This window comes from Pseudomassariella vexata (assembly GCF_002105095.1).
Source record: "Pseudomassariella vexata strain CBS 129021 chromosome Unknown BCR38scaffold_8, whole genome shotgun sequence".
Classification (NCBI taxonomy): domain Eukaryota; kingdom Fungi; phylum Ascomycota; class Sordariomycetes; order Amphisphaeriales; family Pseudomassariaceae; genus Pseudomassariella; species Pseudomassariella vexata.
Genome location: NW_024467963.1, coordinates 2,157,912 through 2,184,614, shown reverse-complemented (window position 1 = coordinate 2,184,614; position 26,703 = coordinate 2,157,912). Strand labels below are relative to the sequence as shown.

Genomic DNA, 26,703 nt, shown 5'->3' with positions numbered 1-26,703 from the left:
CCTGGCGGTACGGTGCGGTGAATTATAAGAAGATGCATTTCCCCGTGCTTCCGTCGAGCGCAAACAGAGGGACACCGTTGTGCTCTCGGTAAACGCCCTCTCCTTCGCAATCACTCTACAACAGTCTCTCTCTGCCACTCAGCAATCAACCCGCGGTCGTACGTCTTGGCGTTCGCCTGATCATATTGGACTTGGTATTCTTCCAGACGAGACGGACCCATCAGAGAAGAACTACAAATAGCCTGGATATACCCACTGTCGCCTGTGCGGTAGTCTACTCAGCAAAACACACCATGTCGCTGCCTTCCGACTTCACGTGGGGTTTTGCTACGGCATCGTAAGTTTCGTTGGTTCCTGGCCGTCATATCATATGGGGCACATGATGCTCATCTTAACCCCAACGAGCGGGTGAGAAGCGGAGGCTAACCTGCGTGTTTCCCCATTCAGCTACCAGATCGAGGGTGCCACCGAGAAGGATGGTCGAGGTCCATCTATTTGGGACACTTTCTGCAAGATCCCTGGAAAGATTGCAGATAAGAGTGACGGGAGTGTCGCCTGTGACTCGTATAATCGCACCGCTGAGGACATTGCTCTTCTGAAGCAGCTCGGGTCTAAGTGCTACCGTTTCTCCCTGTCGTGGTCGCGTGTCATCCCCATCGGTGGTCGAAATGATCCCGTCAACCAGGCTGGTCTCGACCACTACCGCAAGTTCGTCGACGACCTGCTCGATGCCGGTATTGAGCCCTTCATCACTCTGTACCACTGGGATCTTCCCGATGGTCTGGAAAAGCGCTATGGCGGTCTCCTGAACCGGACCGAGTTCCCCCTCGACTACGAGAACTATGCCCGGGTGGTTTTCAAGGCTATCCCCAAGTGCAAGAACTGGATTACCTTCAATGAGCCCTGGTGTAGCTCCATTCTCGGTTACAGCTCTGGTTTCTTCGCCCCTGGTCACACCTCGGACCGCAAGAAGTCGCCCGTTGGTGACAGCGCCCGGGAGCCCTGGATCGTCGGCCACAACCTGCTGCTGGCCCACGGCAGAGCCGTCAAGGTCTACCGTGAAGAGTTCAAGCCCACCGACAAGGGCCAGATCGGTATCACCCTGAATGGTGACGGTGTCTACCCCTGGGACCCTGAAGACCCCGCCGACGTTGAGGCCGCCGACCGTAAGATTGAGTTTGCTATCTCGTGGTTTGCGGACCCCATCTACTTTGGTAAATATCCCGACTCAATGCGCAAGCAGCTTGGAGACCGCCTGCCCGAGTTTACCGACGAGGAGCGCGCTCTCGTCAAGGGGTCCAATGACTTCTACGGTATGAACCACTACACGGCCAACTACGTCAAGCACAAGACGACGCAGCCCGAGGAGGACGACTTCCTAGGCAACCTCGAGACGCTATTCGAGTCCAAGAAGGGCGAAAATATCGGCGAGGAGACGCAGTCCTTCTGGCTGCGACCCAACCCGCTCGGCTTCCGCAACCTCATCAACTGGCTTAGCAAGCGCTACGGATATCCCAACATCTACGTAACGGAGAACGGCACGAGCATCAAGGGTGAGAACGACATGCCCAAGGAGCAGATCCTGCAGGACAGCTTCCGCACCAAGTACTTCCGCGACTACGCGAAGGCCATGGCCGAGGCCGTGTCCGAGGACGGATGCAATGTCAAGGGCTACATGGCCTGGTCGCTCATGGATAACTTCGAGTGGGCCGAGGGCTACGAGACGCGCTTTGGGTGCTGTTACGTTGATTATGAGAATGGGCAGGTTAGAACGCCTAAGGAGAGCGCTAAGGAGATGAAGGGGATATTTGATGCGCTTATCAAGTGATATGAAAGGAATGCATTTGAATAGTTGATGCTATCAATGATGAGGGGATCTGTACAAATGCGTGCTACTGGAGTAGACAATTGATATGATTGAAATGAACATAATAGTACGTTTTTTGAACCAATGATTGTGTTATGCCTCTATGTGCGTGCTGCGGCGTGCCGACAAGCTGCCTAGTACAGCATAAAACATCACTGCACGAAGTAGTGATGCCCCCGCACAATTGCATGTGATTATAACATGCACGAAACCGTTTCCCCTCTCTTACTCAAGTGCGTACATCTATGGCCAAGTTTATGTACAAGAGTTGCTCAGTATATGGCCAGTACGAATCAGATAGGTCCTGAAGAAGCGAGTAAACGGACGAGCAGCACCAGGAGCAGTCTGGAGACGTATGCACTGGTGAGGTCACGCAGATATGTTGCAGGAGAAATGATACAGGGTCGACCATTGATGACTCGATGCCTCGTCGAACTCTACTTTTAGCGGTGGGAATAAGAAGAAAAGAGCAAGGAAAGGAAATGACCCTTTTTAGTCACTTCAATAGTCAAGGCACGAGGAGAGGATGGTTCGAGGACTTCAAGAACCCGAAGCCAGTTGTTCTGGTGGTAAGTCGTACAATACCTCGCGGGTCGCTTTACCCGTAAACGGCTTGTTCTAGATGCACAGTAATTTGAATATCGAATATGGCCGTGTAGAGTATGATTTATGTTGGGTTTGTTAAGTACGGATTCATGGATTGATATCGTCGAATCCGAAGGCAGGCCATAGCTGAGTGAAACACCCGTGTAGCTTCGAGGCGGTGTTTCTTGCTAGTGATCAGAAAATGCCCGACAGCACGTATCAGCCAGACATGGTTGGGCGTGACAGGTTAGTGTGGGCGAGGCCATCTATGTCTCGACTGTGGACTTGAGGCATGCTTTGGTTCGCCTTGCTGTGCCATTGTTGCGTGTTCATTCTCTGTATACACTAGGCCGACGACCCCTGGCCACACATGATTCTATGTATCGCGTTGTTATTTTACAGATTACACGCAGCACCATCAGAACGTCTTGAAAAGCAGTGATTGAACCTCTCTATCCCTTTTTAAATTCCTTACCAACCTCACCCATATTACAACCGATCCATATTAGATACATTGAGCAGGAGACCTGGGCGGCCACTAACCACCAATATCCCCGCCAAACCCAACAGGCCTTCTCTTCCCACCATTTTCAGGCAGTATCGCCAACGCCTTATACACCTTCCCCATCCCCCCCGGCGTCCGATCTACCAATCTCTTCCACGCCCCCTCAATCTCCCTCGCTCTCGCCCCATCCCCGGCCTTCTTAACCAACATCTCCGCCCTTTGTCTAATCCCCATCGCCTCAAGGAAGTCGCTCTGCTCAACCGGTCCATGCACTTCGACTCCTTCACTAGACTTCATAGCCGCCTCAGCAATACCCATGAAATCCACATCGGCGCTGAGATCGACGAGCCCGGGCTCACTGAAGGGACTCACGCGCTGGTGTTTCCGGATGCCGCGGAGCGAGTTGACCGGGATGGTATTTGCGGGGCCGTAGTCGAGGATCAGCGCCGCACCCGAGGGTTTCGGTTTAGGGTGTTGCGGGGAGCCGCCAATGCGGGCGGCGAAATTGGAGGCGTAGAGGGAGGCATCGGGACAGACTTCGATGAGGGACGTGGGGGTGGACTTCAGGACGCGGTAGCGTGGGGAGGATTCTGGGAGGTAGAGGGCATGGCGGGTTGAGGTGGGCGAGAGGGTGAGTTGGAATTCGGGAGGGGGCCCTGAGTGTTGTTCGGATTTCGGGGTGCCGAGGGAGGTATGAGTTGAGCCTAAAGGAGTGGGGGCTACGACCATTTCGCGCCATTGGAGGGTTGGGGATTTGGGCTCGGAGGGTGCGGCTCGGGAGTTGGAAGGTGAAGGAGTGGTCTGCTGGGGTGGGGGCACCTCGACGACTTGGAAAGCGTGGATGGGTAGAGCGTCGAAGAACTCGTGGGCCACAATGAAAGGGGTTCGATTCGGGTCTCTAGGGAGGGACCGTATTGTTTCCATCCACACAATGGGAACGTCTAAGTACTTGCAGGTGCTGTGATAACCCGATTTGGACTCAGACATGGGCGCGTCCTCTCCACAGAGCAAGTTTTTCTGAGCTATGCGCAGCTCGCGACTTGCTTCCACCATATAGACAGCATCAATGCTGCCAGCCATGTCGGGGAAGTTTCGAATAGTCTGTATCGCTGTTAGATGCTAGTCGTCTTACTTGCATCATATAATTGAGCACTTACACGGAGCATGTCGTCCATCAAAGTGCCTCTTCCGGGCCCAACTTCAACAAGCTCTACGCCCTGCTTAGGTTTACCCTGAGACATCCATTCCGCAACGAACCAGATGCCAATGAGCTCGCCGAAGACTTGGGATATCTCGGGTGATGTGATGAAGTCGCCCTTCCGACCAAATTGATCACGACCTTCCTCAAGAGCTCCAGTGTAATAGCCACCAACGTCTGAAGTAAGACACATGCGCATGTAGCTTGCCAAAGTAATAGGTCCAGTTGTCTGCATCTCGATTAGTAGATTTCTCAAGTCGGACTCTTCTGGTACGTACGTTTATCGCCTCTGCCAATTGTTTGGCTAGGGATGTTGTCCAGTTACGCTCTTCATCTTGTCTTACGGCAGTTGCAGACAAGCTCCGGGAGCTCTGAAAGAAGCTCGGCGCAACCCTTGCATGACAAATTCGGGATGCGTTTTTCAACCCATGGTGGGCTGCACGTGCGATAATGGTCCTCATTTCTACCCTTTGAAGCCGTGGCTATTTTGTCATTATGAGGAATTACAGCTGGTGAACTCAGAAAAGTGACGACGTTGAATTGACTTTCTTAAGTTGACCGGAAAGTTGAAGGAGCTCCGAGTTGAGCTTAGGGGAAGCTTTGTTTGAAGCTTCAACTCCAAAAAGTTTGGGCCGAGTATTCCCCGATCTCGAACTTGACGTCAACTACCAAGTCACTTGATACCAGCAGTCAAATTCACAAACACTTGTGCCAAGTGTCGTTTCCCGGTGGGACGATTGAAATTGTCTTTAGCTTTGCTGAATGACGAACATTGGGACTCTTGCGCGCCGGGCACCTCCACAAGGCCACACAACGCCCCCCATCTCACCTCCCATCACCTGTCCACAGCCATGGCAAGCAAGTCACGTTGGGCAGACACAGAAGAAGACGCCGCGCTTGAAGCAAAGATAAAGCGCGAGAAAGAAGAAAAGAAACGTCTGAAGGCAGAAAAGGCGCGGAAAGCGGCAGAGAAGGCACAAGCCGAAGAAGCAGCCCGCCAACGAACCCTACAAGCACAGCAACATGAAGAAGATTTGGATGCGGATCGGCCTTCCAAGCGACGGAAACTCACACCCGAACACGACCACGACCCGTTGAAACCTACATCCCAATCACAAGGGGGCGACAGCGGAAAGCTCCTGCGCTTCGAAGCCGGTAGCTGGGGACCAGCCCGCAGCGTCGAGAATTACGACAAACTAAACGACATAGAAGAAGGCGCTTACGGCTGGGTCGCGCGGGCAAAAGAAATACAAACGGGCAAGGTAGTCGCCCTCAAGCGGCTCAAGCTCGACGACAGCCCCTCCAACCGTGTGGGCCTGCCCGAAACAGGGCTGCGCGAGATCCAGATCCTCAAGGACTGTTCGCACCGCAACATCGTCTCCCTACACGAAGTAGTCGTCAATGACGGTGCCTCGGACTCGCGCTCGCGCAAAATCGAGTCCATCTTCCTCGTGCTCGAATTCGTCGAGCACGACCTCAAGAGCATACTCGAAGACATGTCAGAGCCCTTCCTCGCATCCGAGGTCAAAACCCTCCTCCGACAGCTAGGCGAAGGCGTGGCCTACCTACACGACAACTGGATCCTTCACCGCGACCTCAAAACATCAAACCTCCTCCTCAATAACCGCGGCCAGCTCAAGATCGCGGACTTCGGCATGGCGCGGTATGTGGGCGATCCTGCGCCGCCGAAACTGACCCAGCTTGTCGTCACGCTGTGGTACCGGTCTCCCGAGCTACTTTTAGGGGCCAAAACATACGGCAATGCCGTCGACATGTGGAGCATAGGCTGCATATTCGGCGAGCTGCTTGCACGCGAACCACTCCTCCAGGGCAAAAACGAAGTCGACGAACTAACGCAAATCTTCGAACTCTGCGGGATCCCGACCGACGAATCCTGGCCGTCCTTCCGACGCCTCCCCAATGCGCGCAGTCTGCGTGTACCCAAAGGCAGCTCCGCGGCCACAGGGAGTGTCATCCGGGCACGATTTCCGTTGCTCACGGCGGCGGGGACCGCGCTGCTGAACGGTTTGTTGAGTCTGGATCCGGATAAGCGACCGAGTGCGAGGGAGATGTTGCGTCATGAGTATTTTGTACAGGACCCGAAGCCGAAGCACGAGGCTATGTTCCCGACGTTCCCGTCCAAGGCGGGACAGGAGAGGAGGAGGAGGAGGGAGACGCCGAATGCGCCCGGTAGGGGCCAGAAGGCGGCTGAGTTGGGGAGTGTGGATTTCAGTGGAATATTTGCGGGGAGGGAGAGGGAGGAGAAGGGGGGCGGGTTTACCTTGAGGATGCTATGATATCCGGTAGATCTAGTGAACATGATTACAGTGGCAAAACAGTTCATTGAGGTTTATTGATGTGATATTAGTAGAAACACCATGTTAAAGAACTTGTTAAAGTGCCTGTCCATTTCTGGAAAAGTGAGTCGAGTAAGATAGGGGTGCATCATTAGCTAGCTATATAGTGATAAACGAGTAATACATCGTTCGTGGCCCATAAGTGTTGCCCCTCCATGCAAGGTTTCAGTAGTTTGTAGATGTAGTTGGTAGACGTTCTAGCCTGGTTTTCCCCTGCCCCCGCCCCCCCCTTCCCCAATACCCATATAATAGTGATAACCCCCCGCCTTCTGTAGAGGATTCGATAGCCTCGCAAGGAGGAGCGGGTGCCAAAAAAAATTGGTTAAGACATAACGCCAATGCATGATTTGTTTCCCCATTTCCCAAATTACCAGGGGTACCCTATGTTGGATTATCCCCCCCAAAAAAGATGTTCGTCTCTTTCCTCAGTATTCACAGTTCAGAGGATTATCCAACACATCGTCCATCCAAAATGTCTGCAAGCCCCAGGACATCTCAGCGATTATAAGATTGCCCCAAAGCCTACCACGAACCACGTGAAACTCAGCACTGTGATAATGCTCATCGTCAGTGCGAAGCCCACCGCTCTCTGGTTCAGATCACCATTCGCCGCACTGCACGTCGCGCACTGCCACTCGCCGAGCGGCTCGTACGGCTTGGGCGCGTACATGCCGAACCTGAAGGTGTTGAACGTGGCCAGGAAGCCCGGGGACGCTGTGGCGCTGGGAGACGAATCGGCGTCGTAGATGATGAGCGTGTACATTTCTGTCAACAGCGGGCTCTGCACCGCTGTTTGCTTGTACTCGTTGGTGTCCCACGTGTACGTACCCGTCGCCTTGAACGTCATGTTCTGCGTTAGGGTCACCGTCTGCGACGCCGTGCTGCAGGCGGCTAAGACATCGATGGCGGTGGGTGTGCCTTGGAGCGACGTGTAGTTCCATACCCAGGTTATCGTCTCGCCGATTTTGTATAAGGGTGTTCCTACGGAGGCCGCGGGCGTTATCATAGTGATGCCGCCAGCGGGATCGTCGGCGTTAAAGGTAGTGGTTTTGGAGCTACCGGAGCTGGTGCCGCTCTTCTTGGTGCCGGTCGTCTTGCTCGTCCCTGTTTCCTTCCCCGTCCCTGTTGCCGTCGCCGTTATGCCGGCCGTGTTCATATTTGTTGTCTTGACATCATCGCTGTCATTAGTTGTCGTTTCCTTCGCAGTTGCGTCGGCTGTTTGGGTTGCCTTGGTTTCCGCTGCTAAAGGTGTTGTTAGTTGTGCACTTCCGGCGACCACATGTAGTCACATTGACGATATTTGAGAAACACTCAGCAAAAACTTACTGTTTGTCGCGTCATCTTGCCTCACGATGAGCGTATCCATGTCTGGAAGCCAACCAGGCCATGCTGCTACTGTTGACGATAATGCCACGGCAGCAGTCAAAAGATGAACCAAACTCTGGGGACCCTTCATTATGCCCTGTCTCAATTGCTGGAATGCGGATGGAGAATAAACTCAATCGATCTCAGGCAAGACCTAAAGTGGGCAACACCCGAGTCGTCCGTCTATGTCTATTTTCCCACCAAGACGACAAGGAGAACCCCTTTTCCGTGGTGTAAATGCCGTGACACGTCCGAGTTATAGTCTACAATCGAGTTTTTGTCGTTTCGCGTCGCACGTAGGATGGAGGCCGGGTCTCTGCGTTTTGCTTGGGTTGGCCCCCTTTTTACGCAGGTGTCCGTGACTGATCGAGCGGTTGGTTGGTCGGCTGAGTGAGGAAAAACAACAATATGTGGCTGCTTCGATAGACGCCAACAGAGAGTGTCCTGGTTCAAATTGAAAGCGAGTGGCAGAGCGAGTGTCGTCGGAAACAAAAAGCGAAGGAATATCTCAAATCAAAACCATTAAATTGTTTAATTTGACGTTGATGATGATGAGAGAAGAGAAAGAGAAAAGGCAAAACGAGGCTTTGCAACCGTGTGACGGACGAGCTGGGGTTGCATCGCCTGGCTGGCTTTTGCCCATCGGATCGCCCACAGGCTTGCAAGTTTGAACACGAAGAAGCGTTGGCCCACGGGTGGAACGCACCAGCCCAGATGGGCTTGGTGCCGCAGCGCATTAATGGGCAACAACCTTCGTGCCATGGCCCCTGACCGGTCAGGTTGCCAGGAAAACGGCGAAAAAGAAGTTCCCTGGTTGGCGGTGGCGTAGCAATAGGTTGTGCTGCAGCTAGAGAATATTTGGACCAGTCATACGTCGGGAAGTGGCTTGGTCGACCCAGCGACGATCTGTCCAGTGCCGTATTTGGATTGTCGGCTTCTAGAGTTGTTCGTGATGGGGAGTTCCGGCTGGGCTTGGGGGGTGGTGGCACCGCAGCCATTTTAAACGCCTAAAAATAGCTTCTAACCACAGCAAATGTTCAACTTCTCTCTCCAGCCTTTTCGAATCAAGCATCTCATATGTATACATTACATCGCCTTTGAGCTTCATTGACATTCCTCAGCTGGGTGGCACATTTTTAGCGGACGCAATGATCGATTCAATGCTCCAGTACGGAACAGTCCATCTCAAAAAGTTGTCGATCCTGCCTCGAATCACTAGCCTGCTTTGAAGTCATGGACATCGACAATGCAGCTGTGACTGGCCGTTTACCGGCCAAGTACCGAACGGATACCAACCATATCCGATCATGCCCACGACGGACTCAGTCCTTCCGAACAACATCACGTAAGAGTGGCTTTGGATATCGGGCTGTCATCCTGGTACGAACTCTGAAAGGGCGACACAGTTACTTCGCAACTTGGCTACAATCTCTAGGTAAGGTTGAGCCGATCTTTTCAAATCGTCAACGATCTTCCCGGGCGGACATGCACGTCAAGCGAACTCTACCCACTACATGACTCCACACGAGCCGGCCAACCTAACTTCAAAACATCAGAGAGTTTATGACTGGCATGCGCTACGTCAGAAGATTTTCGACTGTTTGTTTATTTGCTGTTACTAGTATCCTGATCCTATTCTAGCTACTTTCGACCCTGAAACGTGGGGCAAGAAACTCTATACCAACTGTCTTTCCGTACTTCTAGGACTAGCGATAGATACAATACCACAGTCGTGTCAAATGTACTATTCTGGTGAACAGAATCTCACATTTCCAACTGAACAAAAACGCGTTTGACTTCTTGCTCAACGACGGTCGCTGGTTCCGCTACGCTGTTCTCGTTCATAATTTGCAGCAGGTTTTTCGCCGTGCAGTTTGCAAAATGTATGAGCCAGCTCGACGAGTGGAAGCTGTGTCAAAGTCGACCAGCCGACGATCAGAATCCATCATATTCATTGGCCAGACGTGGCCGCGACGATGTCGACTTGTTGAAAGCCCTCATGTATCAACAGGATTCGACGGAATTTCTTACGAGCCGGAGACCAGAGGTTTTCAGATGCTATTTTCTCAGGTCGGCTGAGATGTTGCAAAACAAGATACTCCTCCACCTTGACCAACTGCTGGCCATATGCAGGACCTAATCAGGGAGACAAAGAAACGGCCTCAAGCTGTTGGTTCAACGATGACAGGGTGGATTGCATGACGGCATCTATCGCGGATTGACCATGCGGTGAATAAATGCATTAGACTTTGTCTTAGTCTATGACTCCAGGGAGAGATCAAGGGCATTTCGAGCCCATTTAAGATTGCGCCATGCTCAGCAGGCCGTCAATCTGGCCGTTTCAAGCATTGTCAACACCAGCTCGACGTACTTCGCAAGCAACGATACTAGTACTTCCTTCTCAGCCACATCCGACCAGCAAAATGACGGTTGCCAAACCACAGACATATCAACAATATTTGGAAGCAGTGCTAATGTACCTCCTTCTGGCGCTTATCGGCGGAATTGCATTTGAACCTGGCGAAAAACGATCTCGGCAGCCTGGCAATGCATGCCACATCGGTCTATCAGAGGAAGCGCACAACGCAATCTCCAAATATCGGTGCGAATCAAGTTTGGCCTCCGGACTTCTAAAGGCTCGATCACAAAGTCGATGCCATCATCCGGGGCCATGCTGGCAAAATGCAGATCAAGCTGTTGAAACCGCGAGGAACTCCAGCAGTTGACGCAAAAGAGCCATCCATGCTCGTTGCTCTTTGGCGGCCTTCCAGTGTGGAGGGCAGCAGTTATGTACGGGTCTGCTGCGACTGAAGCGCCATTTACGGACGCTGGTCTTCTTGAAGCCGGCCAGGTCTCCGGTCCAGTATCTTGTGAAGGTACGGTTCTCCCGAGCCCCCTGGCTTCCTCCCGAAACCCGGCTCAGCCGAACGGCAGAACGGAAACATGTTCGTTAGAAGAATACACCGAGTGAATACCAAGGTTCATTCCCGGCCGCCCGCCACAAATCCCTAGTCCCGAAAGTCCCGTATTCCTCCAGCGCCACAATCCGGTAGTACATTCCCGGACCGAAGTTGCTGTCCAACGGGTTGAGCGCACAACTTGTCAAACATAATATGTCCCGGTTCTGTGGAGGGAGCTCCTACAATCGGATACATTCCGTGATGCGAAAAGTACTCCACTGTGAGCGGTAGCTTGACGCTGCCGGCCGGACATAGGCCCTTCTATTTCCAAACAACAACCAAGATCAAGTACACAACCCTCGATGACCTAAGAATAGCGTGATGTAGTGGACTAGGAACTAGTGGGGACGAAATGAGGCTTCAATATGCCTTGCTAAATGTTATTTATAGCGGTTGGTGGTGATGATGTTGGTGATATGTATGTCCATTTCAGGCGGCTAACAAGTAGCAAACATGTGTTCAGGTTCATGTTGTTAAGTATAACGCAGCAAGCCATTGATGTCCAGGACGGCGGACTCTTGACTACAAATACCAGCCCACCTGTCAGACCTGATTCCTGACATGTGAACATCATCTCACACAGATTGACGGTGAAGCCTGAAGCTTTCTCATGACTCAACAGCGAGCATCTACTCGAGGTTTTTTCGATTTTGGTTTTAAGCCTGGAGCTCCAGGCCTATGCGCCTGTCACCCAAGATTCTGCAGATCAATCCAGCAAGGGCGGCCTCAGACTAAGCTGAAATTTCACTAGCGCGTAATCACCCTATGGGACGTAGCTGCATTCAACGACGAAAGAGAAACCCCAGGACCCACCTTCAGGTTGAATCAATTGGCAGGGGTCCTAACGAGTCGTCACATTTTCCTATCTCGAGCTGCAGGCAAGCATAGGAGCATAGCTTCCCTCTCTTTCTGCTTCGTTTCTACTGCATCTTTTTATTTTCCTCTCACAATTGGAGGCGTGCCCTCGTCCATATCAGAAATGGCAACGACCACTACCGGCTCCGTCACCATCGAGCGTAGTCACTTCGAGACGCTAATTCGCAGGTGAGTGCCACATTGGTGATTTCCTTATCTGAACACTTAGATGTGGAGAAGCTCCATTGGATCCATTGGGGGTCCCATTGGCGGGGGGCATCAGCTCGAGAAGCTTCAGTTTCTCTCACTCTACCAACCATTGAAACCAATGTTGCAAGGCTGACCGAACTCTGTTTACTCTTGATAGGGCCAATCTTGTAGGTTCCAAACCGCCTGGTTGTACGACGTTGGCTGGCAATGCTGACATCAAGCTCGAGAATACCGAGGATGATTTGACAACGTCGACGCTGGCCAGCCAGAACCTGACCATCGTCAGCAAAATCGACTATGAGAGTCTCATCTCCATCGCCCACCGATTTGCGAGTCTTCGGCAGAATCTGATGAATGGGGGCGTCAGCGAGGAACAGATCGATGTATGTCAATAACTTTGGCTACTGACCGCCTCTGTCAAATATCCAACTGACCTCGACCAACCAGCTCCTCAGTCGTGATGTCCAGTCGGCATGTACTACCCAAGACATGAGCACCTACTCGACCGACTATGCATGCAATCGAGATCACAACAACGAGGGCGGTGCCCGTCTGAACCCGTCCACCCCACCGACCTTCACATTGAACCCCAACACCCCCATGCATCAGTCCTCGCACAATGGCCATGCTGCTGGAAATGCTGGCTACGGCGCCAATCTGGGTGGGAAGCCGCCCCACTCTCAGGAGTGGGCGGATGCGGATGGCATGGGAGACGATTTCTCGGCGTCGTACTCGATAGGCGCGCAAACAGCCGACGTCACCAACCAACCGGTCTTTAATCAGTTCAACCAGCAAGGGCCGTCCGATCGACCGTACTTTGCTCGTTCATGCAAACGTACTGTGGTCCTAGCAGGACTGCCGGATAGCACGACGCATTTGGACGTCACCAAGGTTGTTCGGGGCGGCTTGATCTTGGAAGTGTATCTGCGGGCAGCTGAGCACGCCGCTCTTGTGTCCTTCCTCCGTGAGGAAGATGCCGTGCGCTTTTTCGACCATGCCAGAAAGAATGACTTGTACATCAACCACAAGCGCGTAAGTCGGACATTGGAACCAGGTATTGCCAACTTGCTTACATGTAGATTATTCAGGTATTCATCAAGTGGGCCGATCGCCATTTCCACCTGGCTGGTCATGTTGCTGGCAAAATCGCTGTCGGCGCCACCCGCAACATGATCATTCGCCGCTGCGACCCCAGCCACACCGAGGACAGCATTCGAGATGATCTCGAGCACATTCACAATCTAGTCGTCATCAAGGTTGAGTTCTTAGGTGGCAGCTGTTACATCAAGACCAACTCGGTTCACAATGCGATGTTCGCTCGAACTTGCATGATGAGCAGAATGTAAGTTTCACCTGCCTCTAAATCCGCTCGGCCTGCTTGCTGATAATACTCCGTAAGAAAATACAAGGGATCTAAGATTGAATGGGACCTGGATGAGTGCGAACAGCCACTGGAAATTGTCCACAAGACTGCCACTCTCCTGCCGCAACGTGCTCCATCCATGAAGAAACCAGTCAGAGTGCAAAACCGGTTCGCAAGCCTGCGACTGGATGACGACGATGATGAAAGTGACGATAAGTTCGACACTTCTTCTGATTTTCCGGCTGCGAGTACTGTTAATGTATCAGCGTGAAAGACCGACGCCACCTCATCCCTAGGACGAACCCCTTTTTCTTAGGCGGCGCTCAGCCCCTACTTGTTCAAGTTACTAAAAATGGCCGGACTGGCGCTTGCTCATAGTTGATGTTGTCCTGAAGTTTATTTGCTGGACGGAAAAAATGGTCTGGTCTGTTGGACAGACAGACGTGGAGGAGTTAAGGACGGAAATCAATACCCAGGGCCTGTCATTGTTGCCGTGGTACCACTGCTCGGTTGGGGGCTTACAGGACATGCACTAGCATAAGAAACAGTACCAGTCGTCGCAACGCAACGTTTCTGGTCAGTCTGCCCGAGCAGTTTCGTCTCTTCGGGGAGGGAGGAGTCCAACTAATCGTTTAAAGTCAGATATGAATGACGAGGAATATAATTCGATTGATTTCTTGTCCTACTACGTTCGGTTTCTGATATCATATCAAATGTATGGCCTTGCTTCGAGTCTCGGTGTAACGTTGAGCGGGACGTGCTCTTGATCTCAACAACATACGAAGTACTCGAAAATAGAATAGTTATTAATAAGCCCTTACGAATCGTATCTGAGCCTACCTCTCTCATCGGAACTTGGTAGTTAAGCCAAGCAGTACTGTCCCCACAAAACCCTACGTCTCCACATAAGTAAGGCCCGACTCCATGGCACCGGGATTCATTTCACTGTTCGTCTAAGCCCGTTATAGACTTAGTAAGCGCGCTAAGACTGCTAAAACTGGGTAAACAGGGCGGCTAAGGGTTATGGAGGCAGGGTGTTGTGTGCGTCTGCCCAGCTATGTTTTGTGATTGGTTAGTCTGAAATGTAGGTTGAGTGGTTCGTGATGGTGTGCAAGAGGATGTTGAGAGGATTCTGATCCTGGTTGTTAGTTGGGCGTATTGGTAGAGGGGTTCTTACATAGGAAGGTATGAATGCTTAGGATGATGGATGGGGCAGAGTGGTGCGGGCGGCTGTGTAAGATGCTGGTTCTGGTGCGAGCTGTATTCTATTAGGGTTCGGAGGAGGTTGATGGGGTTTCATGTGCTTGCTTACATTGGACTTCAAAGGACATGTAGGGAGCATGGTTAGTATGCCTCGCTAAGTGTACGGCAAGAAGAGTGAAGACGCCTGGAATACTAATCGATCGCTTGTATTTTTGCAGTCAAATCCCATAGGATGCTGGACCAACCTATGTTATGTAATCCCCAGGTGAACCAAGTCCCCTACTCGTTGCAAAGAATGGGAATCGACCCTGCTACTCGCATTGAGGATTGCTTACATCAGCGAAATCATAATCAAGCAGACCACCGGTGGCTGGTCTGGCGGGAAATATCATCGATGTACCAATCATAATATGTCTACAAAGTACTAAACAACAGGGTATTTGAGATCCGCTATGTGGCTGAGCGCACCTACTCCAATCAAAAGGCTGCGCAATGCTTCTTCATGCCCTAGGTCCATATCCCCCATCCATATTCGACTCCAGTGCGATGAACGAGAAACAGATTCAAATACCCTCGCTTAATTCCTGCCACCCGTCGCCAATGCAATCATATCGCGGGTCGTTGTGTACTATATGATGTAGTAGAAATGGGTGCCTTGTTAAAAAGTGCGATCATAGTCATGCGAACGGTGCTACCGTTTAGAGGTGCCAGGCGCGTTCTTCGACGCATCTTGCAAGAAGCCCAGCAAGAACTCTCTGTCCGCTGGAGAAAGTAATGTCCCACTACCACGCCTGTTGCCCGGTGTGCTGCCTATAGAGCCAAGTTGCTCAGCCGCTGCCTCCTTGCCTTTAGGTGGCAGTGCGGCACCACTCGTCTTGGTTTGGTTGAAGAGAGAGAGTAGGGCAGTCTTATGCTCAGATGACTGTTCTGAGCGTTTGAGCATGTGAGGCATTGGAAGAGCCGACGCCGGAGGCCCATGCGCCGTCGAACTGTTGGTCGGATGATCTGGTTTCCCATATGGATAACCTGGCTCATTGGCCGGGGCAGGAGCCGGTTGACCCTTGAGATTTCTTGCACTCTGCCTTCCACGGGGCCCGGACGAGGCGTGCTCTAGCGATGACTGCCTAACTTGTGGTGCGTGGGCATTCTTCAATATTTCCTCTTGCCCCAAATCTGCACTGCTCTTCCCGTCCTTGGGGCGCCTAGCGATCATGACAGCTCCGAATGGCAGATTGGAGTTCGGATTCATCACCATAGGACGACCGTTCTCTTGGACCGCTGTTTGCAGAATATTGGCCATTGATGATGGTTTATCCGAGGCCTGCTGCTTGGGCCCACCGTTGGAAGACTGACGTAGGCCCGCAGAATTGGTAGTTGCCGCTCGAGGTGATTCCGTCCCTTTGAATAAAGATAACAGGTCTGGCGTTGGTTGATTACTTCGGGGGACCGCTGCTCGAGGCGACTCCGTTCCCTTGAATAAAGACAGCAGGTCTGGAGTTGGTTGATTGTTTTGGGGCACCGCCGCTCGAGGTGATTCCGTTGCCTTGAATAAAGACAGCATATCTACAGTCGGTTGATAGCTTGGGGCCTTTGGTGATTCTACCTTTTTAAACATGCCCAAAAGACCTGAACGGTGTTTATCGGTTGGCGGAAGAGGGCGCGAGCCAGGCGAAGCTGGTGCAATTTGGGGACTCATACTCGAAGCGGCTACACCGTACTGGTTAGAGTACCTAGTCGGTTTCTGATTTTGAGTACCCATCTGTTGTTGTTGCTGTTGTTGGTGTTGGGGTAGGATGGGCCTGTAGTCTGCCTGTGACTGGACCGACGGCTGCCGATCTGAAATTGCCTGCCTCGCGTTTCCTTTCAGCATTTCCAGCAAGTTTGTCGTCTGAGCGGACGGTTGTGGTGCTGTCCTTGGCCCGGTCGTGGCTTCTTGGGAGTTTATTTGGGCTGAGGATGGATCGGGCTGGTGGCTGTGGATAAACCCTTGATTGCCCTGCGTTTGATGAGGAGCCGTGTTCTCTGGTAAGGTCGGTGTAGGGGGCACGCCCTGCATCAACAAGGATTGCTGCACTTGAGGATGCTGGGGTTGAGGATGCAGGATCTGAACCGGCTGATTCTGGTATTGACGAGAAGTGAGGACATTCGGTTGCCCATTACTGTCCATGCGGATCTGAGGCCGGTGGTAGTACTGCTGCTCATGAAACCCGTGATTGCCCGATACAATGGGGAATTGCGGGGGTCTTTCTTGCACATTCACATGCATTTGCTGAGTGGGATGGTGGCGATGGGGCGTTTGCGGCTCTGCGGGCTCGTAGATAGTGTGATCTAACGGAGTATGAGGGTAGTAATGGTAGCTGTTGTTGGCCGGAGGTGCTTGGCTAGTCGCAGCGGCTGCTGCTTTGGGCTGCAGAAGCGACATCAAGGCGGCTCCGGCATTCGGATTCACATTGTATGCTGTGTCAGTTTGCAGTCCTTCTGTTGGCGGCTGAATCTGGAGTTGGCGTTGCAACTCTTTCTCGGTGCGGTCCAAATACTCAGTACCAGGCGCAGGTGCGGGTGGCGCAGAGCTTTTCAACGGATTTGGTGCCATGTCGTCTTCCGTAAAAACATCATCTTGAAGCATTTGAGGTGGGTTACCGCTGTAGGTCGCGTTCATCAACTGGGCTTGCTTCTTCTCGCGGATCACTTTCCTCAGAGGAACGAGGAACGGCGCAACCATGTAGAATTTGTTGGGGTTGACGGCCTTTTCGTTCCGGGTATTCTGGGCCGCGGCGCCCTTCTTGTTGTTCTTTCGGAAAGCGGGTAGTTGGGATATTTTGTACCATTGAATGTCGCCGATTTCCTTTCTCGTCTGGGGCTCGAAATGGGTGTCGTCGGGGACCCCATGAAAGATGTATAGTCGCAAGTGTTGGTCACGCATAGTGGCCTCAACAAAGTCTGGTTTATCCTCCACCAGTCCAGCGGCACGCAGATCGTACCCCGTCTCCTCGTAGGCCTCTCGAATGGCGCATTCAAGATCGTCTTCGGCCTTGTTGATCTTGCCTCTCGGAAAACTCCAACTAGCCTGCTTCTTCCAGCCTCTGACGAGTACCAAGCTATCCATGCGACTGTTCAGTAGAATGGCGCCGCGCACGGGTACTCGTTGCTTGTACTGCATGAACTGGTCGAATGCGAGGGCACGGTTGGCCTCGGAAAAGGACGAGAGTATCGGGCAGTGTTTAAATATCAGCTCGCTGAATGCCTTGAGTTGCATGTTGGGCAGTGCCGGATCCAATGTACGAATGAAGTCTTCGTAGAACCAGTGGGCCTCCTCAACCTGGAAGCAGATGCGCTCGACGGAGGACAGGTCTTCAGCGGGGAGGTTTATGATGAATCGGACGCAGAGGTCGTCCAGCCAATCCTCAAGCGTTATCTTGTCCTGATCTAGAGCCATGATGCTTGAGGTGTCCTAGCATATCCACGGCGGGGACGCGGAGGCTTGCTACTGTCTTGTTGGTGGGGGTGGGCAGGATGCGACGTCGTGGGCGGCCGGCCAGGTAGAAGCAGACGAAACGTTGTTTGTCACTTATTTCTGCTAGTGATGGTCAATCACTGGAACGCACGAAAGAACGGTGAGATATCAAAAGTCGACCGTGCGGTTACGATGCGATTAATGTTTTGGCGTTGGGCATTGAGGAGGGCAGCAGGCGCGGGCGGACAGATTGGTTGACGTGGTTCAACTTCAAAGCTCCGATGCTTGAGTGGGTCCAAGTCGCAGCCGAGCCAAGCATTTCCGGGATGGAATGCCTCAATACCGCTTGGAAACAAAGCTCATCTATAAGTTTGACCCCAGGCTACCAGGCTACAAGGCTCTCTGCTTCACATCTCCCGAGTGGATACCAGTAGCCTCATGAAGATGATTCTATTTTTCGTAGTCAAGCATGTTTCAGATTTTCGCGAAGTGAATCGACGGGCAAGTAGTTCCCATTCCTGCTTTGACCTCATTATAAGAGGGTATGTATATATGGAGGCCGAACGCTAACGAGCCTTGCAGCCCTACTTATATTGTAGACTCTACAGGGTAGCCTCCCTGGGGCACACGTATTGGTACATAACATGGTTTAACTCATCTGCCTTTCGACATCTCTCATTCGCCCAGTTGGCCAGCGAGTCCAGTTGTAATGGTTGTCTGTCATTGATAGGTCACCTGTTTGGTAGACGTTTGCTTTGTTCTAACCTCAGGATTGCGCAACTAGTCTGGCTTTCTTTTAAGTGTTTTGCCAGCTCGAGTGGTTCAATTTCAAAGCTCCATGCTGGACGGAGTTCTTTGGCTTGACTTGGATCCACCCCACCCGTACGGAATCACTCCGGTCGATTTGACGTTATTGAAAGCTAGAGCGCGAGTGGCATCTGCATATGTTCGTTTCAGTGCTTTTGCTGCACTCACGGATGCATAGCCAACAGGTAGTAAGTGGCGTATGTTCAAAGGTGTTGCACTGATCTGGGGCGGAGGTAATCATAAGGAGCCGCATTCACCACATGCACAACAGCCGCTACCAACTCCAGCTGCTACCAATTACCAATATTTCCTACCATAACCCATCACAACAAAACCACGCACAATCATCTATATTCCTTATTTCCAGGAGACCTCTTAAATCAGCGTTGTTAGTCTGATCATCTGATATCCTTACGATATAGTTTAAGAAAGTTCGTACGGGGTCGATCGCTTGAACTGGCTTTGGCTTTTGGGCTTGACTCGCCATTTGTTTGGAGGTTGCGACGATCTGGTCGAGTTTGTCGAAGGAACACCAAAACTATCGCAAAAGAATAATAACCTTCACTGCAAACTTAACCATCTCGAAGGGGACTGACTGCTAAGCACAATTCGTGGCTGGCGAGCTAAGCGAACGAATGACAAAACATTCGACTCGGGTGGTGTAAGGCAATCACCCGCAAGTCTCACGGATCAGGAGGCTGGCTTTAAGCGCGTCAAATGTCTGGCTTCACTGCAATATTAACCCTCACGAAGAAGACGGATTTTTCAGCATTATTTGATCCTGATAACCCATGTGGACGACTTGCCATGCCCTTCACCTGGGCGTCGTATGAAGCAGCCAGCTGTAGTAGGGTTTTGTTGGCCCTGTTTCTATGCTATGATAGTTGAACCGGCTGCAGGTAATCGTAAGATGGCCTACCCATTCCCCTTACTTCACTATTAGTTTAACGCTAACAAAGGAGACGATTCAGCACCGTTCATGACTGGCGAGTTTTGAGTACGGTTTGCTCTGAACTCGACTCGGGTAACAGGAGCTCCGAAATTTACTGTGGATTTACTCCTAACGAAGGCGATGAACTCTTCGGTAAGTTCTTTGCTGCCCTCAATACTAAGTATGCCGCAACCGCTGGCAACTAGAGCCCGAGTCAGTCCAACTGATGTCTCTAGCAAAGGTGTAACGTAAGTATGTATAGACGTCCTCAATACCCTTGTACATCCCGATGTCCCATATTGCCAAGATCGAACCCCCTCTGTTCACGTCAGTCACCGATCATGGTTAATAATAAGTCAGTGTAACTGGACAATAACAGTACCCAAATCATACTGCTACCCTGTATTTCAGCAGCTCGTAGGTAACGCGATCCAAGAGCAGAAAAAAACAGAATGCAATTCCGATACCTACAGACGAAATGCAGCAACCGGCCACCAACGCCTCCTAGTTATCTTTATAATACTACTACACATACAAAGAGCACACATCTTCTCCGCGCTCTTGACGAGGCCACCGAACTGCTGCCACCCAATCTACACGAATTCCTATTTCTTGCTGTTGACCAATTTCGAATCCTCCTCCTCGTCATCGCTGAATTTGTCTCCGTCTTCACCCACGGCGAAGATGGTATCTCCATCTTCGAACGAGTCCCTCGGGCTCGCAGACTTGGCCGGCCCCTTGCCATACGATGGTGGGGCGCCTGATGAGGCTGCATTGGAGTCGGGCCTCGAGCTTGCGTTGTTCGAGCCCTTGATGCCTACGTTCGCCTCCTCGTCCTCTTCCGAGTCATCAGGGTTCCCAACATCAGCAAACTCGAACCCGCCATCCTCGTCCTGGGCGATTTCGTCGCTCATGGCAAAGCGGCGGTTGTTTGCGGTTGGTCGCCACACGTATGCAACCCAGGCCACATCGGCGAAGTAGACCAAGTTCAGCCAGCCGTCGAGTACGAACCAGCGGCTCTTCCAGTGGAAGGGCACGTAGTCAGGATCCGAGGCATTAGCAAACGAGAAGGAGTTGAAGAAGAAGAACCCAAAAATGACCATGATCGAGATCAGGATACACCACCAGAGCTTTCGGTACATCGTCTCCTTCACCGTCTGCTTTCGCTCACGAAGATCCTTGAGAGTGAAGTTGAGCGAGTTGAGTGTCCACACATAGAAGGCTGTAAGAGTGCCTGCAAGGGGGAGCACGATGAGGAGGACAAAGGGGCCTGTGACATGTTAGCTAAATGGTGCGCGAGTTGTACGATCGAGACTTACCAGCAGTGTCTGGTGAGATCACAAGACTAGTAACAGCATATACTAGGCCAAACACGAAGTGTGCAATCGCCAGGTATCTGACGTATGTCATGGTCTTTCCAAGAGATGGCTTGACAACACCATATCCCATACACACGATAAGCAACAGGAAGAAGGAGAAGGAGTTGCGGAAGGCATTTAGAACGGCAACAACGACGAGGAGGATCCTTGCCCCCACGTTAGTGCCGTTACGGTTCAAGTAGTCTGTGATGAGTTAGATGCCGCTTTTCATCCATGGTTCTTGTAGCACCACCTACCATAGAATCCCCAAGTCATCAACATCTCGAAGACGAGGAAGACCAAAATAGCCGTAATGTAGTTCTGAACAGGCACTATTTCAAGTTAGTTCGGAGTTTTGGACGGAATCGAGTAACTTACAGATGTCGTATCTGTGCTGGTAGTATAGGAAAGCCCAGAATCTGCGCAGTATTAGTATAAGGCGAACATGCCGAATTTTGGGAGACGTACACTACAACAAGCGCATAGAGGATGGTAATTCCTCCATAGAACGGAAGTTTGGGGATCTGGGTAGCCGGAAGCTCGCCGTAGGCCTCGCGAAACTCGGCAGCGGCCACGTACTTATCCGTCGAGTAGGGGTATGTCATAACACAGTAGTATCCCGTCTTCGTTATTGGGTAGGTCATGGGCGGCGACGACTTGAGATGGACAGCCTTTGTGAAGATGTAGTTGCCCGACTTCTCGGTAGCATCGCCGGAGATGATGAATTCGCCAATGTCGGTCTCGTTGCAGGCTCCGGCGTTCACAGCAGCAGGGTCGCATATGAACTCTTGCAACTCGATCTCTTGGTTGCGGACTCCGATGTAGTCCTCGTCCTTCCACTCGAAGATGACCAAGCTTACGATAGGGTCGGCATCGCCTTGGATGGTTACATTCGGAAAGACCACCTGAATAAAGGGGTCGACGGGCCCTCCCCAGGCGTTCTTGCTGTACATTCCTGTCTGCGTTCAGCACTTGTGTCTATCATACGTAATTGAGGTGGTGCGTACCGGCGCATCGTTGTCTATTCTCCTCGGCTTGATCCTTTTGTCTGTAAGCTTGCGACCAAACAATCGGGCAGAACAGGACATGGCAAAACGCACTAGTTTGACCTCCAACGCCTGGGCTGTCCATAGGGACAAGCCCAACAGAAGCAAGGTCGAAATCCACCTCTTCATGGCGATGTTGTGTGTCTGAATATGAGCCGCCGAGGCAGCCTTGGCTGGGAGATCTGTCAACAGCCCGGCAGTGCAACTCTCGGGTGTCTCACGGTCGCGGAAAGCTTGGGATTTGTATGATGTGTTGTTAATTAACAGTAATTCGATGGCTGAGCAACATGAATAGTGTAAAGAGTATATAGATTTGGATGTCGGCGAATGTGATGCTTAAACACAGCTCCCCCCAAGTTAGAACGGCGTCCACGGCTGCTTGTCTCTTCCGCTTTGGAAACATTTCAGTCCCTAACCGCATTGACCACCTTTTTGCATGCACCCCCATTTTGCAGGGAATTTCTACGCCTCAACAACACGACGTCTCTCAATTTACCTCGCAATTGCTCCCTATCTACGTACAAAATGGCTAATACAGTGGGGAATAGTCTGGACGATTTTGAGCAGCGAATCGAACGCGCCAAAGAGCTTGTCCGTCAGGGCTCTTCCCAGGCCGTAGCAGCTCATCGGTACGGTAATTCGCATCGCGACGCGGCCTCCAGGCAACAAAAGTTGACTCCAGAGCAAGAGGAGGTTATCGTGAATGGGATCCTACACGAAGAAGTGTGTGGACGGGCTCCTAGCAAGCGTTATGTGGCCGACTTCGCTGCCGAAATCCTCCTTGCTCAAGGGGATAACAATACACTCGGCCAACACTGGGTGGATCACTTCGTTAGCCGCCATCCACAGATACGTACCAAAATTGGGCGCGTCGTATATGCTAGCCGAGTTAGAGCGTCCGATTCGAACAAGATCCGAGACTTCTACATCCTCCTCGAACGCTTACGTACGAAGTATCGTATCAAACCCGACAACAAGTATAATATGGATGAGACAGGTGTCCAAGAGGGGGAATCTGGGCATGGTACGGTTATTGGGACGTCTAATTCACGCCGGGTACGCGTATCAAAGTCGGACGCTTCGTCGTGGTGCTCCTGGTTAGAGTACATTTCGCATACCCAACGGGGTACACCTGTCTACGTATTTTCCGGCAAGAGAGTCCAAGCACAGTGGTTCCCAGACCAAAATATCCATGAGTGGGAATACACCGCGACGAGTAAGGGCTGGAGTAATAAAGTTATCGCAAATAGGTGGTTAGATCAGGTTTTTCTCCCCAAGACGAAGCCTAGGGGTACCGAATGGCGACTCCTTATCCTCGACGGCCACCAGACATATATTCATGCCGAATTTATGTGGAAAGCCTACTCGAATAGAGTCGCCGTGCTGTATTTACCCTCACACTGCAGTGACGATCTCCAGCCGTGCGATGTCGGGCCGTTCTCACCTTTGAAGACCTACTACCGCCAAGAGCTCAGAGCTTACGCTTCCTACAAGGCTACAGCCCCAATTTACAAGCAACGTATGCTAGAAGCATATCTACGTGCCTCGGAGAGAGCCTTTACTACGGAAAATATTAAATCTGGCTGGCGGAAGACTGGTATATGGCCCCTAGGCTCCGAAGGACTAGTCGACTGTGAGGTCAAGGACAGTGTGGCTGTGTGGCTGAAATCGCCGAGCGATCGGATAATTGTCGGAGATTGAGCTCCTCAAAAGGGGCCAAACGCGCAACACTTAGCTCGGCAGATAGAAGTCAACAAAACACCTCACTTCTTGGAATTGACTTCCGTGAGCGCCCAACCGTAGTCACCTTCCCTGGCACCCAGCCGCACCTATCTTTACATCGACGTATCTTGTGATCCTCCGGAGCCTCATACACCAGATCCTCCGCCTCATATATCACCACCTTTAGTTGCTTTTACTCCTCAGAAAGCGCAGCAACTATCTAGCCAACTACAGTCGATAGAGAAAGCCGAGGGCGGGGTATCTCGTAAGATTCGTACCCTAGTAGGCAAGGCGGGCAAGGCCCTTACACTCTAGGCCGCCGAGAATGCCAAATTACGTAACTATCGAAAACGAGCAACTATATAAAGAACTCGATAAATACGCTCCACATATACGCCAGCCCGTCGAACCAGACCCGAATGAAGTATTCGTTAACTTATCAGCGATCCGAACAGCCCAGGACAAGCGAAATAAGCGAATACGGCCTATTTTACCGGATAAGCAGTTAGAAATTGATACTTTTCTCGAAGGAAGGGTCCCTCCTAAAAAGAGAGCTCGAAAGAATATATCTAAGTCTTCGGACACTTAAATTAAGTATGTTCTGTATATAAATAATATGGACGAAGTATTTAGGTTGATTCAGTTAGACCCTGCAAAATGGGGGTGCATGCAAAAAGGTGGTCAATGCGGTTAGAGTCTAGGCCAAGTTGGCAGCAATTGCGGATTGAGCCGTGACACCCTGGCAAGGAAAGCTGCTACGCTAATGCGATAAGATAAGAACCGTTTGAACGCCGCTGAGCAATTGCTTTTCTAGCATCGAAGTGCGACAACTAGGGAGACCGTCGTTACGTACTCCGAAGTCACTCATTGTTTCATTGAAGGCTCACACAGCCTGATCCTTAATCATGGGGAAAGGTACGGATAAGCTTTATATCACCCACTCCGAGTGGTCCTCGTCCGACGCGTTCTCTGCCAGCACCGGCGCGCGAACTGGCGCGAACAACGGCTCATTCAAGCGCCTCCCCTTCAACTTTTGCGCCGCCAGTCTCCAGCCTTTTAAAAATCCCGTCTGTACAGCCGAGGGCCAGATATTCGACCTCGAGGTTATATCAAAATGGCTCGAAAACCACAAGACGAATCCGGTGAACGGCGAGCCCCTTGCCTTGCGCGACTTGATCAAGCTCAACTTTGCGCGCAATGGCGACTTGGACAGCAAAGGCAAAGATGGCTCCGGCGGTGACGGCAAGGGTGACCTGATTGACCCCGTCAGCTTTAAAGTTTTCACAGACAACACACACATTGTGGCTATCAGGCATGGTGGCTACGCGAACGTGTTTGCTTGGGATACCGTGGAGCGCATGAACATCAAGGCCAAAATGTGGAACGATCTTGTCGACGATGAGGGATTCGGACGATCGGATATAATCACTTTGCAAGATCCTCAAAACGCCGCGAGTCGAGATTTGAGCCAGTTCAAATACCTGAAGGACGGCGAGGATGCGCTCCTGACGAAAGAGCAAGAGGAGGAGCGGAAAGAAGGGAACGTGAATATCAATGCGCTGGGTAGAGTCGGTGACAAAGTGTTGCGAGCGAAAGTAGCCGTCGAGAAGGCAAGGAGAGAGCGAGAAGCCGGTGGGGATGTCAACCGGTCCAAAGCCATCGCCAAGTCATCAGCAAGCAATGAACCGCGGCAATCCATGATCCAAGACAAGAAGCAAGCATATAATGCAGCAGCATACACAACGGGGAGGGCAGCTGCAAGTTTCACCAGCACCGGCTTAACACCAGAAACCAGCGGCGAGAGAGCAGTGCTTACAGATGAGGAGTACATGCTCAAACCCAAGCGGGTAAAGCACAAAGGCTACGCGCGCATGGAGACGAACCTCGGGGACTTGAACATTGAGCTGCAGACCGAGCACGCTCCAAAGGCGGTATGGAATTTCATTCGCCTAGCGGAAAAGGGGTACTACCAAAACGTGGCTTTCCATCGCAATATCCGGAATTTCATGATTCAAGGAGGTGATCCCTCAGGCACCGGACGTGGAGGCCAAAGTATCTGGGGGAAGAATTTCAGCGACGAGTTCGAGGGCCCTCTGACGCACAGCCAGCGTGGCATAATGAGCATGGCGAACAAAGGGAAGAACACAAACTCGTCACAGTTCTTCATCACGTACAAACCAGTTAAGCACCTCGACAATAAGCACACCATCTTTGGCAAAGTGGTCGGTGGACTCGATGTACTGAGCAAAATGGAAGACGTGCCGACGGACGGGTCGGACCGCCCGCTTAACAAAATTGTCATCAAGAATATTGTGGTCTACATCGATCCCTTCCAAGAGTTCCAGAAGGAGAAGACGAAGCGCGACAAGATCGCTGAGCAAAAGGCGGATGTGCAGCGTCGTGGCGGAACAGAAGACGACCGGACGACGTGGACGGGCAAACGGGTGCGGGATGACGGTACGGTGGATCAAGGAAATAGGGACGCTGGCGTTGGGAAGTACCTCAAAGCTGCTATGGAGAAACAACATGGTGAGGCCAACGAGATTGTGGAAGAGAATGTGGTCGATACCTGGGAAGAGCCGGTAAGGAAAAGGGCCAAGTCGGGTGGGTTTGGGAATTTTGATGGTTGGTAAATTGGTTGCATTGCATTCATGGCGTTGGCATACCCCAAGATCGGACACGGTATTCACAATAGCATTGCTATTTGAAATTTTATGCTTGCCGTTGATCTCGTAAGAAAGTTGCGTCCTCTCGGGTTATCTGCATGTTCGTGGACGTGCAAAGTAGCCGCGGATAGCTCAGGGAAGCTTTCGTCCTGATGATATTGGTGTGTACGAGGTCCAGCTCTGCGGTACCCCTGAAAGCATCGCCGACAACCGACCTTTTAACCTTTCCCTGGTAATTCCATAGGTCTTCT

General features: G+C 51.7%; 8 protein-coding genes across 8 annotated transcripts; 4 read left to right on the top strand and 4 right to left on the bottom strand.

Annotated features, from left to right (window-relative positions):
- The first annotated feature begins 108 nt into the window (after window positions 1-108).
- BCR38DRAFT_230326 (family 1 glycosyl hydrolase) lies at window positions 109-1,845 on the top strand. Its single transcript, XM_040854310.1, has 2 exons — window positions 109-337; window positions 448-1,845. Exons 1-2 carry the CDS (start codon window positions 294-296, stop codon window positions 1,826-1,828), a joined length of 1,425 nt encoding a protein of 474 aa, XP_040715198.1. The 5' UTR covers window positions 109-293; the 3' UTR covers window positions 1,829-1,845.
- A 1,145-nt stretch (window positions 1,846-2,990) lies between these two features.
- On the bottom strand, window positions 2,991-4,390 carry BCR38DRAFT_486276 (putative S-adenosyl-L-methionine-dependent methyltransferase-domain-containing protein; the record flags this gene model as incomplete). The annotated part of the gene is made up of 2 exons (XM_040864009.1): window positions 2,991-4,058; window positions 4,115-4,390. The coding sequence occupies 2 exons, from the start codon at window positions 4,388-4,390 to the stop codon at window positions 2,991-2,993; spliced, it is 1,344 nt and encodes a 447-aa protein (XP_040715197.1).
- A 616-nt stretch (window positions 4,391-5,006) lies between these two features.
- On the top strand, window positions 5,007-6,452 carry BCR38DRAFT_458639 (kinase-like domain-containing protein; the record flags this gene model as incomplete). Its single annotated transcript, XM_040862196.1, has 1 exon — window positions 5,007-6,452. One exon carries the CDS (start codon window positions 5,007-5,009, stop codon window positions 6,450-6,452), a length of 1,446 nt encoding a protein of 481 aa, XP_040715196.1.
- Window positions 6,453-7,014: 562 nt separating this feature from the next.
- On the bottom strand, window positions 7,015-7,968 carry BCR38DRAFT_458638 (uncharacterized protein; the record flags this gene model as incomplete). The annotated part of the gene is made up of 2 exons (XM_040862195.1): window positions 7,015-7,777; window positions 7,835-7,968. The coding sequence occupies 2 exons, from the start codon at window positions 7,966-7,968 to the stop codon at window positions 7,015-7,017; spliced, it is 897 nt and encodes a 298-aa protein (XP_040715195.1).
- Window positions 7,969-11,816: 3,848 nt separating this feature from the next.
- On the top strand, window positions 11,817-13,536 carry BCR38DRAFT_410443 (uncharacterized protein; the record flags this gene model as incomplete). Its single annotated transcript, XM_040858464.1, has 5 exons — window positions 11,817-11,881; window positions 12,060-12,285; window positions 12,350-12,934; window positions 12,991-13,244; window positions 13,302-13,536. 5 exons carry the CDS (start codon window positions 11,817-11,819, stop codon window positions 13,534-13,536), a joined length of 1,365 nt encoding a protein of 454 aa, XP_040715194.1.
- A 1,134-nt stretch (window positions 13,537-14,670) lies between these two features.
- Window positions 14,671-18,149, bottom strand: BCR38DRAFT_437098 (uncharacterized protein). Its single transcript, XM_040860509.1, has one exon. It carries the CDS (start codon window positions 17,902-17,904, stop codon window positions 15,160-15,162), a length of 2,745 nt encoding a protein of 914 aa, XP_040715193.1. The 5' UTR covers window positions 17,905-18,149; the 3' UTR covers window positions 14,671-15,159.
- A 2,116-nt stretch (window positions 18,150-20,265) lies between these two features.
- BCR38DRAFT_458635 (lung seven transmembrane receptor domain-containing protein) lies at window positions 20,266-22,193 on the bottom strand (the record flags this gene model as incomplete). The annotated part of the gene is made up of 7 exons (XM_040862194.1): window positions 20,266-20,930; window positions 20,980-21,222; window positions 21,276-21,350; window positions 21,397-21,437; window positions 21,487-21,973; window positions 22,026-22,059; window positions 22,119-22,193. 7 exons carry the CDS (start codon window positions 22,191-22,193, stop codon window positions 20,266-20,268), a joined length of 1,620 nt encoding a protein of 539 aa, XP_040715192.1.
- Window positions 22,194-24,343: 2,150 nt separating this feature from the next.
- BCR38DRAFT_437078 (peptidyl-prolyl cis-trans isomerase cyp8) lies at window positions 24,344-26,624 on the top strand. Its single transcript, XM_040860508.1, has 2 exons — window positions 24,344-24,380; window positions 24,430-26,624. The coding sequence occupies exon 2, from the start codon at window positions 24,692-24,694 to the stop codon at window positions 26,417-26,419; it is 1,728 nt and encodes a 575-aa protein (XP_040715191.1). The 5' UTR covers window positions 24,344-24,380; window positions 24,430-24,691; the 3' UTR covers window positions 26,420-26,624.
- The last annotated feature ends 79 nt before the right edge of the window (window positions 26,625-26,703 follow it).